This window comes from Anomaloglossus baeobatrachus, chromosome 1 (genome assembly GCF_048569485.1).
Source record: "Anomaloglossus baeobatrachus isolate aAnoBae1 chromosome 1, aAnoBae1.hap1, whole genome shotgun sequence".
Taxonomy (NCBI): domain Eukaryota; kingdom Metazoa; phylum Chordata; class Amphibia; order Anura; family Aromobatidae; genus Anomaloglossus; species Anomaloglossus baeobatrachus.
In genome coordinates, this window is record NC_134353.1 from 945,675,229 (window position 1) to 945,692,111 (window position 16,883).

Below are 16,883 nucleotides of genomic sequence, written 5' to 3' on the forward strand. Positions count from 1 at the left end.
TTTAATATCAAAATAGGTTTATTTGAACAGTTAGGTCCGTGTCACGTCACAAACGCCCGATCCAGAAACCCAATAAAACCTTGATAGTGAAACACTGAAAAACAACAACAACGCTTTAATCTGTGCACATCGCAAAGAAAAAAAATAAAATAAAGTCATCTTGTTTCAAGGCCTCGAGGAAACGAAACACGAGACCTGCTACATCATGGGAGGAGGCTGCGGTGGAGGAAGAGGATAAAGTGCTTTTTTTTTTAAATCTTTTTATGGAAACAACAGAAACCTTGGCAGAATGGGTTTGTAAATAACGAACAAGTGTTTTCTTATCAGAACAAACCTGTTTGGAGCCGCGAGAAGCGAAACAACAAATCCAAAGTCTACAGAGTCCAGGAACAAAGACAAGGAGACGGCGGCGTCCTCCTCACAAGTAGTCGTCGTCTGACGTGTCGCTGCTGCTGCTGGTCTCCGGATCGTCGTCCTCGTACGTAGCTCTGAAGGGGCCGCATCTCTGAGGATCGAACCGGAACTCGAAGGAAAGGCCACTTTTCAGGAGCTCGTTCTTCCTGAGCCCATTCTTCTGTAGCTACAAGAGATGGAAGGGACAAGGACCAAAACGAGCACATTAAGGCCAGATTCACACATCGGTGGAGCACAGACCGGCCGAGGGTCTCTGGACCTGAATTCGGTAGGTGTAGGGGCCCCGTCGTACGAAGATAAATAAATGACTTTCTTTGTCGCTCCTTATTGGGAGACCCAGACAATTGGGTGTATTGCTATGCCTCCGGAGGCCACACAAAGTATTACACTAAAAGTGTAACGCCCCTCCCCTTCAGCCTATACACCCCCCGTGCTGCCACGGGCTCATCAGTTTTTATGCTTTGTGCGAAGGAGGTCAGACATGCACGCATAGCTCCACAGCTTAGTCAGCAGCAGCTGCTGACTATGTCGGATGGAAGAAAAGAGGGCCCATAATAGGGCCCCCAGCATGCTCCCTTCTCACCCCACTCTTGTCGGCGGTGTTGTTAAGGTTGAGGTATCCATTGCGGGTACGGAGGCTGGAGCCCACATGCTGCTTTCCTTCCCCATCCCTCAATTAGGGCTCTGGGTGAAGTGGGATCCCATCGGTCTCCAGGCACAGGAGGCCGTGCTCCATCCACAGCTCCTGAGGACCATGCTGGATAGGAGCCGAGTATCGTTCAGGGACATGGCCCTGCTACTTTGAGGTACTCTGTGTCCCCGTGGGGACCGCGCACAGCAACACTCCAGCATTGCTGGGTGTGCTAGTGCACCGGGGACAGCAGCGCTGGCTGCGTTTGTGCCATTACACACTTCAGCATCGCTGAGTGTGTTCGTGTAGGGGGACTGCCGCGCTGACCGCCGCTGCCATGGTTATCACTGCGGCGCGGCTGGGACTGTTAGTGCGCCGGGGACTTCCGCGCCGACCGCGCTTATACGGCGGCCGCGCTTATAACTCGAGTCCCCGGCTTTTGCGGCCTAGTCTCGTTTTCTTCCCGCCCCCAGCCCTGCCAATCAGGGGAAGGGCGGGACGCTGTACAGGACGGCAGCACTGAGGGCTGGAGCATGCTTTGCATACTCCACCCCCCCTCACTCTGCACAGTGGGGCACCAGTTCCCGCACTTTTCTGGGTCACGCCCACGGCTCCCTCCTCTCCTCAGGACGCCGGCAGCCATTCCTCTCAGCTCTGCTAACGCTGGAGAGGAGAGACAAGCTCAGGGAGACCCAGGCAGGATTTCTGGTGCCCACACAACCGCTTTGCGCAGGCGGTAAGCAGCACCTGTGGTGCTGGCCCCACTAGTGCAGAAGTGTACTTATAGATTATATGATTATAGACTATACTTTACACTGTATGGTGCACTGTTGATTTTTGGCTATATACCCTCCTGTATTGCTCAGAGGAGACAACAGCATGTCGTCCACAAATAGCAAGGGTGCCAAAGCACAGACTTACTATGCTGCCTGTGCAGCATGTACGGCTATACTGCCGGCAGGTTCCACTGACCCTCATTGTGTGCAATGCTCGGCCCCTGTGGCACTTTCTCAGCCGGAGCCTCTGCTAAGGGCGGCCCAGGGAGAACCACCTGTTAACACTGTCCAGGTGACAGGGACGGAGTTTGCAGTTTTTACTGAAAGACTTTCTGAGACTATGGCTAAGATATTAGAAGCCTTGCAGTCCAGGCCGGCATCTCAAGCCAGGGGCACTGTGGAATCATTGCCCCCTGGTCCCCCTCAGTTGGAACAACAATGTTCTCCCGGGGTGTCTCATAGATCCCAGGGTGAGGTCTCTGACACGGACCGCAGCCCCAGACAGATTAAGCGAGCTCGCTATGATATCCCCTCGACATCATCACAATGTTCAGGGTCTCAGCGAGAGGACTCTCTGTATGATGAAGCGGAGGTAGCTGATCAGGATTCTGATCCTGAAGCCGCTCTCAACCTTGATACTCCTGATGGGGACGCCATAGTGAATGATCTTATTGCGTCCATCAATGAAATGTTGAATATTTCTTCCTCAGCTCCTCCTGTGGAGGAGTCCGCTTCTCAGCAGGAGAAATTCCGTTTCAGGTTTCCCAAGCGTACAAAGAGTATGTTTCTGGACCACTCTGACTTCAGAGAGGCAGTCCAGAAACACCGAGCTTGTCCAGATAAGCGTTTTTCCAAGCGCCTTAAGGATACACGTTACCCCTTCCCCCCTGACGTGGTCAAGGGCTGGACTCAGTGTCCCAAGGTGGATCCTCCAATCTCCAGACTTGCGGCTAGATCCATAGTTGCAGTGGAAGATGGAGCTTCACTCAAGGATGCCACTGACAGACAGATGGAGCTCTGGTTGAAATCCATCTATGAAGCTATCGGCGCGTCTTTTGCTCCAGCATTCGCAGCCGTATGGGCACTCCAAGCTATCTCAGCTGGTCAGGCGCAAATTGACGCACTCACACGTACGTCTGCGCCGCAGGTGGCGTCCATAACCTCTCAAACGTCGGCATTTGCGTCCTACGCTATTAATGCTGTCCTGGACTCTGCGAGCCGTACGGCGGTTGCAGCCGACAATTCGGTGGCAATACGCAGGGCCTTGTGGCTGCGGGAATGGAAGGCAGATTCGGCTTCCAAAAAGTGCTTAACTGGATTGCCATTTTCTGGCGACCGTTTGTTTGGTGAGAGATTGGATGAAATCATCAAACAATCCAAGGGAAAGGAAACATCCTTACCCCAGGCCAAACCAAAAACACCCCAACAGAGGAGGGGACAGTCGAGGTTTCGGTCCTTTCGGGGTGCGGGCAGGTCCCAATTCTCCTCGTCCAAAAGGCCGCAGAAGGATCAGAGGAACTCCGACGCATGGCGGTCTAAATCACGCCCTAAAAAGACCGCCGGAGGTGCCGCTACTAAGGCGGCTTCCTCATGACTTACGGCCTCCTCACACCGCATCCTCGGTCGGTGGCAGGCTCTCCCGCTTTTGCGACACCTGGCTGCCACAAGTAAAAGACCGTTGGGTGAGAGACATTTTGTCTCACGGTTACAGTATAGAGTTCAGCTCTCGTCCTCCGACTCGATTCTTCAGAACATCTCCGCCTCCCGAGCGAGCCGAGGCTCTTCTGCAGGCGGTGGGCATTCTGAAGGCAGAAGGAGTGGTGGTCCCGGTTCCTCTTCAGCAACAGGGTCACGGTTTCTACTCCAACCTGTTTGTGGTTCCAAAGAAGGACGGGTCCTTCCGTCCTGTTTTGGACCTAAAACTGCTCAACAAACACGTAAGGACCAGGCGGTTCCGGATGGAATCCCTCCGCTCCGTCATCGCCTCAATGTCCCAAGGAGATTTCCTAGCATCGATCGATATCAAGGATGCTTATCTCCACGTACCAATTGCTCCAGAGCATCAGCGCTTCTTGCGCTTCGCCATAGGAGACGAACACCTTCAGTTCGCGGCACTGCCGTTCGGCCTGGCGACAGCCCCAAGGGTTTTCACCAAGGTCATGGCTACAGTAGTTGCGGTCCTCCACTCTCAGGGTCACTCAGTGATACCTTACTTAGACGATCTGCTGGTCAAGGCACCCTCTCAAGAGGCATGCCAACACAGCCTCAACGTTACTCTGGAGATTCTCCAGAGTTTCGGGTGGATCATCAATTTTCCAAAGTCAAATCTGACACCGGTCCAATCGCTGACATATCTTGGCATGGAGTTTCATACTCTTCCAGCGATAGTGAAGCTTCCGCTGGACAAACAGCGTTCACTACAGACAGGGGTGCAATCTCTCCTTCAAGGTCGGTCACACCCCTTGAGGCGCCTCATGCACTTCCTGGGGAAGATGGTGGCAGCAATGGAAGCAGTCCCTTTCGCGCAGTTTCACCTGCGTCCACTTCAATGGGACATCCTACGCAAGTGGGACAGGATGCCGACGTCCCTAGACAGGAACGTCTCCCTCTCTCAGGCAACCAAAGCTTCCCTTCGGTGGTGGCTTCTTCCCACCTCATTATCGAAGGGGAAATCCTTCCTACCCCCATCCTGGGCGGTGGTCACGACGGACGCGAGTCTGTCAGGGTGGGGAGCAGTTTTTCTCCACCACAGGGCTCAGGGTACGTGGACTCAGCAAGAGTCCTCACTTCAGATCAATGTTCTGGAGATCAGGGCAGTGTATCTTGCCCTAAAAGCGTTCCAGCAGTGGCTGGAAGGCAAGCAGATCCGAATTCAGTCGGACAACTCCACAGCGGTGGCATACATCAACCACCAAGGTGGGACACGCAGTCGGCAAGCCTTCCAGGAAGTCCGGCGGATTCTGCTGTGGGTGGAAGCCACAGCATCCACCATATCCGCAGTTCACATCCCGGGCGTAGAAAACTGGGAAGCAGACTTTCTCAGTCGCCAGGGCATGGACGCAGGGGAATGGTCCCTTCACCCGGACGTGTTTCAGGAGATCTGTTGCCGCTGGGGGATGCCGGACGTCGACCTAATGGCGTCACGGCACAACAACAAGGTCCCAACATTCATGGCTCGATCTCAAGATCACAGAGCTCTGGCGGCAGACGCCTTAGTTCAGGATTGGTCGCAGTTTCGGATTCCTTATGTGTTTCCTCCTCTGGCACTGTTGCCCAGAGTGTTACGCTAGATCAGGGCCGACTGCCGCCGCGTCATCCTCGTCGCTCCAGACTGGCCGAGGAGGTCGTGGTACCCGGATCTGTGGCATCTCACGGTCGGCGAACCGTGGGCACTGCCAGACCGACCAGATTTGCTGTCTCAAGGGCCGTTTTTCCATCTGAATTCTGCGGCCCTCAACCTGACTGTGTGGCCATTGAGTCCTGGATCCTAGCGTCTTCAGGATTATCTCAAGAGGTCATTGCCACTATGAGACAGGCTAGGAAACCAACGTCCGCCAAGATCTACCACAGGACGTGGAAAATATTCCTGTCGTGGTGCTCTGCTCAGGGGTTTTCTCCCTGGCCATTTGCCTTGCCCACTTTTCTGTCCTTTCTTCAATCCGGATTGGAAAAGGGTTTGTCGCTAGGCTCCCTTAAGGGACAAGTCTCTGCGCTCTCTGTGTTTTTTCAGAAGCGCCTGGCCAGACTCCCACAGGTACGCACGTTCCTGCAGGGGGTTTGTCACATCGTCCCTCCTTACAAGCGTCCGTTAGAACCCTGGGATCTGAACAGGGTGCTGATGGTTCTTCAGAAACCACCGTTCGAGCCAATGAGGGATATTTCGCTCGCACGCCTTTCGCAGAAAGTGGTTTTTCTAGTAGCAGTCACCTCACTTCGGAGAGTGTCTGAGTTGGCAGCGTTATCATGCAAAGCTCCTTTCCTGGTGTTTCACCAGGACAAGGTGGTTCTGCGTCCGGTTCCGGAATTCCTCCCTAAGGTGGTATCCCCTTTTCATCTCAATCAGGATATCTCCTTACCCTCGTTTTGTCCTCATCCAGTTCACCAATGTGAAAAGGATTTGCACTTGTTAGATCTGGTGAGAGCACTCAGACTCTACATTTCTCGTACGGCGCCCCTGCGCCGCTCGGATGCACTCTTTGTCCTTGTCGCTGGCCAGCGTAAAGGGACACAAGCTTCCAAGTCAACCCTGGCTCGGTGGATCAAGGAACCAATTCTCGAAGCTTACCGTTCCTCGGGGCTTCCGGTTCCCTCAGGACTGAAGGCCCATTCTACCAGGGCCGTGGGAGCGTCCTGGGCCTTGCGACACCAGGCTACGGCTCAGCAGGTGTGTCAGGCAGCTACCTGGTCGAGCCTGCACACTTTCACGAAACACTATCAGGTGCATACCTATGCTTCGGCAGATGCCAGCCTAGGTAGGCGAGTCCTTCAGGCGGCGGTTGCCCACCTGTAGGACGGAGCCGTTACGGCTCTATTATGAGGTATTATTTACCCACCCAGGGACTGCTTTTGGACGTCCCAATTGTCTGGGTCTCCCAATGGAGCGACAAAGAAGAAGGGAATTTTGTTTACTTACCGTAAATTCCTTTTCTTCTAGCTCCAATTGGGAGACCCAGCACCCGCCCCTGTTTTTGTATACACATGTTGTTCATGTTAAATGGTTTCAGTTCTCCGATATTCCTTCGGATTGAATTTACTTTAAACCAGTTTATAATTTTTTCCTCCTTCGGGCTTTTGCACCAAAACTGATGAGCCCGTGGCAGCACGGGGGGTGTATAGGCTGAAGGGGAGGGGCTTTACACTTTTAGTGTAATACTTTGTGTGGCCTCCGGAGGCATAGCTATACACCCAATTGTCTGGGTCTCCCAATTGGAGCTAGAAGAAAAGGAATTTACGGTAAGTAAACAAAATTCCCTTCTTTGCTTAAAAATCATGAGAATTGGCCCTGAAAGTACAAAAACATGGCCGCAACTGTCTGGATGGCCATGTACCCCTTCAAAATGAGAGTGTTCACATTAGAAAGCGTACCAGACCCCTCAGTTTCCTCCCCAGACCCCTCTTTTTTTCCCTCACCCAGGCCAAGTTTTATCTGCTTTGTCAACAAAAGATTGGACATGCCGATAACCAGCCAGCCCGATCGCAAGTCGGGCCACCAGCCATCGTGATGCTCTAAGCAGCGGCAGCACTTTCTATCCCCACCATTACCTGCTCGCTGATGGCCTGGACCTCCCTCATCTCGTCCTCGGTGAGCGGGGCATAGGTCTCGTTCTCGCTGTCCTCCTGCCAGCCCATTTCCTTCAATAACCTGCAAGTCAGAGGATTTCCTCATTATTCGTAGGGTCTGAGCTTAGATACTCCATGTCCAGCGTCACCCCAATCATGAAAAGTGAAATTCTACAGTGTCATACATTATCTCCCCCCTTTTTTAGGTGCAGATTTCAGTTTTCGCAATTGCAAAACAGACATTGGTGGAAGAAAGCCGCCGCCATGTTTTCCCCAACTCTTCACACAAGAGACGGCGCTAAATTTATTATTGAAGCCGTATCATGGTGTCAAGGTCGGGAATTTCAAATTGGGTTTTTCAGGGTCACAGAGACAGCGTTCAAATCGATCTGCGCAGATGTATGTATGAGGAACAATAACCACACAGACGTGTCTCTATTCGGGAGAAGCTCAATGGTCTTCTGATCTGTATATTATAAAATACACACAGTTATTCAGTTCAACATTGTCCCTGATTGGTCATCAGCCTGTTTCTGGCTTCCTAATAAGAGCTTAAACCAGCTACTGAATACTTCTTTGTTAATACATTGCTGAGCAAGAACGAGGAGTCAACCTCCCACATCTCACATCCCACATTTCACATGGTGAGAACTAACTGATTACAGATTCTCTTCTAAATACCTTTTTGTTCATTGTTCATTCTGGCTTGATTATCGAGTTAACACATTCCTGTGCGCACATCTTAGAATCATATTATAAAGCTTCTATGCAATTGTCATATAGACACACAGATAATTATGCAACGACATCTATACTTTGATTACTTACACAGATAAGATTACTACAGCTGGACAAACAGCCTCTAGCCCAGGCTACCCTCACAATGGTACCCATATACAATACACAGCAAGCCGGTCTTAGAAGATCATGGATACTACCTCTGCTTTCTGTCAGCGGGGAATACCTGTGCTCTGCTTCCAGTGAACTCGACAGAACGTCCTCCTGAGGAAAGGTGGAAGAGCGGGTGATTGGTCTGGAAGTGAAGGAATTCCCGTTCCCCTGGGGGGTTTCGCCCGGATCAAAGTTGAGGTTTATGTCCCTTTGATGACAAGAGCTTCTGTTCTGTAGATTAGAGTCGTCCTGCGGGAAGAGAAGTCGTGTGAGACCGGGTGCACCACCCCGAACTGAAGAGACACGGGGGGCCGGGGATGACTGCCATGATTACTTTTTATTTTAGTTAGGACAATGCGACTGGATGCTACATGTGGATGGGATTAATAGAAGGACCAATATGGCATCAATGGGGGACTTTGTTAGTGACATGCCTCCTGCTGTCTAACTACCTAGATGCGGCATCTGGGGGCTCAACAGTAGGAAACTGGGACCCACTGTTCCTGCAGAAGCGAAACGGTGGTACCTGTCCTATAAAATGTGGAATCGATACATCACGAAGAGTTAATTTATCAGTGGCTCATGACAGATAGCCCCATCATAGAGCATCAAAGGCGACAGGACAGAACAGAGAGGTGCAGCAATTTTAAAACTTCCAACTGATGGACCCAATGGGGCGATATGTGATGGCCGAGGGTTGGTGCAACGAAGAGACAAGTGACAGCAGACAGAGTGGGGGACACAAGCAGCTACCTCGTCCACGGAAGTCGGAGACGCGTCCAGAGAGCCCGGAAGTGCACATGGGTTGGATCCAAAGCTTTCATTAGAAGAGTCCAGGTTGTCCTCTTCCATCTGCAGACACTCCTGTTCCTACACAATAGGGAAGAATCGTTAGGAACCACATCCAGAGCAGAACCCCCGGCGGATTCACATGCAGGGACCCCGGGGGGGTTGGGCGCCCTGTGGACCCGTCATTATAAAGATCTGTAAATGTGCAGACAGGATCCTCGGATCATTTGTGGCTGGTGGTAAACGCTCTGAGCCGTACACACTAATGTCCCGGGATCAGAGGAGTCCGACTCCAGCTGCTCAATCCTTTGGAGGTCATAGACATTAAAGAACGGCTGCAGAGCTTTACAGGACAGGAGGTCGTCCAAAAAGCTATAACTGAGCGCAGTGGTGAAAAACAACCTGCTGCATCACCAGCGCCCAAAATATCTACATCCTGAAGAGGATAAGCCGTGCGTGGTCACCGGTCGTAGTCACCGCACTGACCTGAGACGGGCCGGCTTCTTTGGGCGTTTGGCTCCGGGGGGTATCGGTTCCGCTCTTACTAGCAAGAGAGTGAGCACTTGTAGCAACTGAATATCCAGAGAGTGAGACGTCGTCCTTCATCCCTTTCCTGATGACCAGCATTTGTGAAGGTCGGGATTTACTGTTCAAAGGATATTCTGTCCAAGAGGGAAAGAAGTGTTAGATCTCTACACGGTCACCAGAACCCCGGAGGGGGGAGGCCGAAGAGGGGCTCATTTCTCACTGCAGTAATTTGGACCCGCCTGAGCTCAACCCTTTATTGTTCTGGCCCGCAGAGACCAGAGCACAGACGGGAGGGGATGCGGGCCTGCAGCGACCAGAGCACAGACGGGAGGGGATGCGGGTTTGCAGAGACCAGAGCACAGACGGGAGAGGGTGCGGGCCCGCAGAGACCAGAGCACAGACGGGAGAGGGTGCGGGCCCGCAGCGACCAGAGCACAGACGGGAGGGGATGGGGGTCCGTAGAAACGAGAGCACAGACGGGAGGGGGTGCGGGCCCACAGAGACCAGAGCATAGACTGGAGAGGGTGCGGGCCCGCAGAGACCAGAGCACAGACAGGAGAGGGTGCGGGCCCGCAGAGACCAGAGCACAGACGGGAGAGGGTGCGGGCCCGCAGAGACCAGAGCACAGACGGGAGAGGGTGCGGGCCCGCAGAGACCAGAGCACAGACGGGAGGGGATGCGGGCCCACAGAGACCAGAACACAGACGGGAGGGGATGCGGGCCCTCAGAGACCAGAGCACAGACGGGAGGGGGATGCGGTCCCACAGAGACCAGAGCACAGATGGGAGGGGATGCGGGCCCTCAGAGACCAGAGCACAGACGGGAGGGGATGCGGGCCCGCAGAGACCAGAGCACAGACGGGAGGGGATGCGGGCCCACAGAGACCAGAGCACAGACGGGAGGGGATGCGGGCCCACAGAGACCAGAGCGCAGACGGGAGGGGATGCGGGTCCGTAGAAACGAGAGCTGCTGGAGGGGATGCGGGCCCGCAGAGACCAGAGCCACCAGACTCATCCCACACAGGAGAAAAACTAACAACCGCCGGACTCACCCCACACTCCTGAGGCTGCGGACTTGTTTTGGTTAAACTCTTGTTCATGCTCCGGGTTCAGAGAAGGCTGCAAAATAATAGAAGACATGTCATTAATACCTGAGTGTGAACACCCCATACATATAAACAGATACAGGCAATTACACGCCATACAGCGGTGCACGTCTGCCACCGCTATTACTGGAAGGCGATGTCACCACAACTGACTCAGGGTTTAGCTGAGTGTAGAGGCAACAACACCACGTACGGACACATTTGGTTCAAAGTTACTTAGTTCCACAATAGAAACTGAATACATTATTAGAACTGATGAGGCTGGTGTGCTTACTATGAAATCCAGCTCAGGCTGGCTGCTCCTTTATATAAATGTATAATCAGTTTCTGCACAGCTAGCCTTATTGACGGCTCCTCAGAGTCCCTCCTCCCCGCTGCTGAAATCTCGCCCTGCTCGGTACAAGCTGCAGCCGTCAGCCAGGCTGGGAGGGCGGCGGAGAGTGAATGAATCGGATTCATGAGCTCTCAAGTCTTCAGCTAGACTCATAAAATCCACCGAATTTCAGGGTTATCCAATCATTCTTAGATGGATTATCACAGTAAGTACACCGGCCTCACGATGGTCTTCCAAAACAGACCTTTTTGGGGGTTTTGCAGCAGATTTCCCCATTTATTTGGGTGTAAGAATCTATGCAGATACTGATCTTTCTGCTGCATAGAGATGGGTTTTATTTTGGTTTTTTTTTTGCACTAAAAACCCAAAACAAATCCAACAAAGTAAGAATGGATGTACAGTAAGGAAATCCTGTGCACATACAAAGTCCTCGGCCTCGAACTGCCTGCTGCTTCCTCCATCGTCTCTCCAGGTTGCATCGTTCTCGGAGAAGCTCCCGTCACGAGGGCTGTGGCCTTTTCCGCTGTGGCCAGTGCTGCTCCGGGAGCGGTAGCCCGTGCCGTTCAGGGCACTGCTGTGATTTAGGTTCTCGGACACGGTCCGGCCTTGTGAGCGCCAGCCATTGTGTTCTTTTTTTCCAAAATTACCTATGTCCATAAACAAAAAGGCGATAAAACAAAACGGTCATGTCAGGAAAACTCCAGCGAAACTTTACCTCCTGCAGAATGTGGTTATATATCATATTATATATCAGACATCACACGAATGGCATCTGTGTGACATGTACCGGGAAAAAAGGATGCAACTGAAATAAAGGTTTATTTTATGTGCACAAGATGTGCAAAGCAAGAAAAATGAGAGGGGCGGAGAGACGGCAGGACGGAGGAGGGGCAGAGAGACGGCAGGACGGAGGAGGGGCGGCGAGACGGAGAGACGGCAGGACGGAGGAGGGGCGGCGAGACGGAGAGACGGCAGGACGGAGGAGGGGCGGCGAGACGGAGAGACGGCAGGACGGAGGAGGGGCGGCGAGACTGAGAGACGGCAGGACGGAGGAGGGGCGGCGGAGAGACGGAGGAGGGGCGGCGGAGAGACGGAGGAGGGGCGGCGGAGAGACGGAGGAGGGGCGGCGGAGAGACGGAGGAGGGGCGGCGAGACAGAGGGGCGGCGGCGGCGAGACAGAGGGGCGGCGGCGGCGAGACAGAGGGGCGGCGGCGGCGAGACAGAGGGGCGGCGGCGAGACAGAGGGGGGGCGGCGGCGAGACAGAGGGGCGGCGGCGGCGAGACAGAGGGGCGGCGGCGGCGAGACAGAGGGGCGGCGGCGGCGAGACAGAGGGGGGGGCGGCGGCGAGACAGAGGGGCGGCGGCGGCGAGACAGAGGGGCGGCGGCGGCGAGACAGAGGGGCGGCGGCGGCGGCGAGACAGAGGGGCGGCGGCGGCGAGACAGAGGGGCGGCGGCGGCGAGACAGAGGGGGGGCGGCGGCGAGACAGAGGGGGGCGGCGGCGAGACAGAGGGGGGCGGCGGCGAGACAGAGGGGGGCGGCGGCGAGACAGAGGGGGGCGGCGGCGAGACAGAAGGGGGCGGCGGCGAGACAGAGGGGGGCGGGGCGGTGACCAGCTATTTAGCAGAATTAATGAATAATTTAAGGAAAAAAAAAAAACGAACAATATTTGTGGGGTCTACCCTATTTTTAAAAAAAAAAAATCAGCCAAGGGGCAGCAGACAACTGGGAAATTATATTTTTAGGGTAGGAAGGGCCTGGTGTGGGGGCAAATGAGGATGTCTGACAGACACCCACCCATTACTAACACCAGGGCTTGATGCCAGTTGGCAATTCACAGCTGCCATCAACCCCATATATTACCCTGTTTGCCACCGCACCAGGAAGAGCCAAGTACAGCACCAGAATAGGCGCATCTAATTGATGCACCACTTCTGGGGCCACTGCAGGCTGCTATTTTTAGGCTGGGAAGGGCCAAATAACCATAGCACTTCCCAGGATAAAAATATCAGCTCCCAGCTGTCTCTTGGCTGTTTTTTGTTTTTATAAAATACCTCATTATTATTTATTTATTTTTTTTGGGGGGGGGGGGCACCCCATGTCATTTCTGTTTTCTTAAATTACTCATTAATTGTTCTAAACAGCTGTACAAGCGATCTAGCTACCTCTCTACATCTATCTAGCATTAATCTATATTTTTTCTGGCTTTGCACATGAAAGTGGAAGAAACAGCAGCTTCAAAGGGGTAAATCTGCCTGTAAAGGGTTAATCTGAGTCTCACAGGCAGCAGCTAAAGAAGATTGACAGACGTTACCTCAGTTGCTGTTTCTGGCCTCCTCCTGCTGCTCCATAATACACAGGAACCCATCTACGGCTATTTGCACACTTTTTTGAGACATTCAACAACCATAAGTTTGTTTTGTTTTTTTAAAATCACAAACTGCTTCAGAAAACACCATTTTTATTTTTTTTAAAAGAGGTTTTTGGAAATGTTTTTGTATTTCTGAAGGAATTTTGGTAAGTTTTGGGGGGGGGGGGAAAAAAATACTTCCTGAAATTTTCTTTGTGGCTTTTTGATTGGAAATGGCTTTGTTTGGAAAAGTTTGGAGAACACACTATTTTTCTTGGGTCAACTAAGTTTTTGAAAACCTCTAAAAAAAAAATAAAACAAAAACAAAACTCAAAAGAAGGGAATTTTGTTTACTTACCGTAAATTCCTTTTCTTCTAGCTCCAATTGGGAGACCCAGACAATTGGGTGTATAGCTACTGCCTCCGGAGGCCACACAAAGTATTACACTTTAAAAAGTGTAAAGCCCCTCCCCTTCTGCCTATACACCCCCCGTGTATCACGGGCTCCTCAGTTTTGGTGCAAAAGCAGGAAGGAGAAAACTTATAATTTGGTCTAAAGTAATTCAATCCGAAGGAAGTTCGGAAAACTGAAAACCATTCAACATGAACAACATGTGTACACAAAGAACAACAGCCCGAAGGGAACAGGGGCGGGTGCTGGGTCTCCCAATTGGAGCTAGAAGAAAAGAAATTTACGGTAAGTAAACAAAATTCCCTTCTTCTTTGTCGCTCCATTGGGAGACCCAGACAATTGGGACGTCCAAAAGCAGTCCCTGGGTGGGTAAAATAATACCTCGTAATAGAGCCGTAAAACGGCCCCTTCCTACAGGTGGGCAACCGCCGCCTGAAGGACTCGCCTACCTAGGCTGGCATCTGCCGAAGCATAGGTATGCACCTGATAGTGTTTCGTGAAAGTGTGCAGACTCGACCAGGTAGCCGCCTGACACACCTGCTGAGCCGTAGCCCGGTGTCGCAATGCCCAGGACGCACCCACGGCTCTGGTAGAATGGGCTTTCAGCCCTGAGGGAACCGGAAGCCCAGAAGAACGGTAGGCTTCGAGAATTGGTTCCTTGATCCACCGAGCCAGGGTTGATTTGGAAGCCTGTGACCCTTTACGCTGGCCAGCGACAAGGACAAAGAGCGCATCCGAGCGGCGCAGAGGCGCCGTACGAGAAATGTAGAGTCTGAGTGCTCTCACCAGATCTAACAAGTGCAAATCCTTTTCACATTGGTGAACTGGATGTGGACAAAGAGAAGGTAAGGAGATATCCTGATTGAGATGAAAGGGGGATACCACTTTAGGGAGAAATTCCGGAACCGGACGCAGAACCACCTTGTCCTGGTGAAACGCCAGGAAAGGAGCCTTGCATGACAGCGCTGCTAGCTCAGACACTCTCCGAAGTGATGTGACTGCTACTAGGAAGACCACTTTCTGCGAAAGGCGTGAAAGAGAAATATCCTTCATTGGCTCGAATGGTGGTTTCTGAAGAACCGTCAGCACCCTGTTCAGATCCCAGGGTTCTAACGGACGCTTGTAAGGAGGGACTATGTGACAAACCCCCTGCAGGAACGTGCGGACCTGTGGAAGTCTGGCTAGGCGCTTCTGAAAAAACACAGAGAGCGCCGAGACTTGTCCCTTAACCCTTTAGTGACGGAGCTAATTTTCACCTTAATGACCAGACCAAATTTTGCAATTCTGACCAGTGTCACTTCATGAGGTTATAACTCTGGAACGCTTCAACGGATCCCGGTGATTGAGATTGTTTTTTCGTCACATATTGGACTTCATGTTAGTACCAAATTTAGGACAATATTTTTTGCGTTTATTTATGAAAAAAATTGAATATTGGCAGAAATTTTGAAAATTTAGCAATTTTCAACTTTTGAATTTTTATACCGTTAAACCAGAGATTTCTGTGACACAAAATAGTTAATAAATAACATTTCCCACATGTCTACTTTACATCAGCACAATTTTGAAAACAAAATTTTTTTTTGTTAGGAAGTTAGAGGGGTTCAAAGTTTATCAGCAATTTCTCATTTTTGCATCAAAATTTACAAAACCATTTTTTTAGGGACCACATCACATTTGAAGTGACTTCAATAGGCCTAGATGACAGAAAATACCCAAAAGTGACCCCATTCTAAAAACTGCACCCCCCAAAGTACTCAAAACCACATTCAAGAAGTTTATTAACCCTTCAGGTGCTTCACATGAACAAAAGCAATGTGGAATGAAAAAAAAGCAAAAATTAAATTTTACCTAAAAATGTTGCTCTAACCCAAATGTATTCACTTTTAGAAGAAATAACAACAAAATGGACCCCAAAACTTGTTCCCCACTTTCTTATGAGCGCGCCGATACCCCACATGTGGTCAGAAACCTCTGTTTGGACAAATGGGAGGGCTCGGAACAGAAGGAGCAATATTTGAATTTTGGAAAGCAAATTTGGCTGAAATAGATTGCGGGCACCATGTTGCATTTACAGGTCCGCTAAGGTACCTAAACAGAAGAAACCCCTCACAAGTGACGCCATTTTGGAAACTAGACCCCTCAAGGCTTCTATCTAGGGGTATAGTGAGCATTTTAGATCCACAGGTACTTCACAGATTTTGTTAACGTTACGTTGTCATATTGAAAATTTTAATAATTTTCTCAAAAATGTTGCTTTAGCATCAATTTTCTCACTTTTTCAAGAGGTAATTCCAAAAATTTGACCTCAAGGTTTGTTAACCACTTTTTTATGAGCGCGGTGATACCTCACATGTGGTCTGAAACCTTTGTTTGGACAAATAGGAGGGCTTGGAACGAAAGGAGCAATATTTGAATTTTGGAAAGGAAATTTGGCTGAAAAAGATTGCAGGCACCATGTCGCATTTGGAGGTCCCCTAAGGTACCTAAACAGCAGAAACCCCGCACAAGTGACCCCATTTTGGAAACTAGGCCCCTCAAGGAATTTATCTAGATGTTTGGTGAGTACCCTGAACCCCCAGGTGCTTCACAGAATTTTATAACGTTGAGCCATGAAAAAAAATAAATAAAATTTTACCACAAAATTGTTATTTCAACCAGGTAGCTTTTTTTTTTACAAGAGTAAAAGGAAAAAATTCAGCATAACATTTATTGTGCAATTTCTCCTGAGTTTGGCGATACCTTATATGTGGTGGAAATCAACTGTTTGGGCGCATGGCAGGGCTCGGAAGGGAAGGAGTGCCATTTGACTGCAAAATTGGCTGGAATCAATAGCGGACGCCAGGTTGCATTTGGAGAGCCCCTGAGGTGCCTAAACAGTGGCGGTCCCCCACAAGTGACTCCATTCTGGAAACAAGACACCTCAAGGCTTTTATCTAGGTGTATAGTGAGCAGTTTGAATCCAAGAGTACTTCACAGAATTTGATAAGCTTAGGTTGCCATATTGAAAATTTTCATTTTTTTCACAAAAATGTTGCTTTAGCATCAAATTTCTCACTTTTTCAAGAGACAACAACAAACCGTGGACCCAACAGGTTGTTATCCAATGTCTTATGAGCACAGGGATACCCCACATGTGGCCAAAAACCTCTGTTTGGATAAATGGGAGGGCTTGGAATGGAGGGAGCACCATTTGAATTCTGGAAAAGTTGAAATAAATTGCGGGCACCATGTCACATTTGCAGGGCCCCTTGGGTACCTATACAGCAGAACCCCCCCACAAGTGACTCCATTTTGGAAACTGGATTTTATTCAGGAGTATAGTAAGCATTTTGAATCCACAGGTACTTCACAAAAATGTTGCTGTAGCAACA

At 50.9% G+C, this 16,883-nt stretch overlaps 1 protein-coding gene across 2 annotated transcripts in view; it reads right to left on the reverse strand.

Annotated features, from left to right (window-relative positions):
- The window catches only part of GPBP1 (GC-rich promoter binding protein 1), a 36,795-nt gene continuing 19,912 nt past the window's right edge, over nt 1-16,883 (reverse strand). For both annotated transcript variants that reach the window (XM_075328834.1, XM_075328844.1), the window contains exons 4-10: nt 11,172-11,395; nt 10,361-10,427; nt 9,268-9,443; nt 8,746-8,862; nt 8,066-8,241; nt 7,084-7,183; nt 1-580 (exon numbers count right to left, since the gene is read on the reverse strand). In XM_075328834.1, coding sequence (XP_075184949.1) covers nt 419-580; nt 7,084-7,183; nt 8,066-8,241; nt 8,746-8,862; nt 9,268-9,443; nt 10,361-10,427; nt 11,172-11,395 — 1,022 coding nt within the window. In that variant the 3' untranslated portion in view covers nt 1-418. The remainder of the gene's footprint in view (nt 581-7,083; nt 7,184-8,065; nt 8,242-8,745; nt 8,863-9,267; nt 9,444-10,360; nt 10,428-11,171; nt 11,396-16,883) is intronic.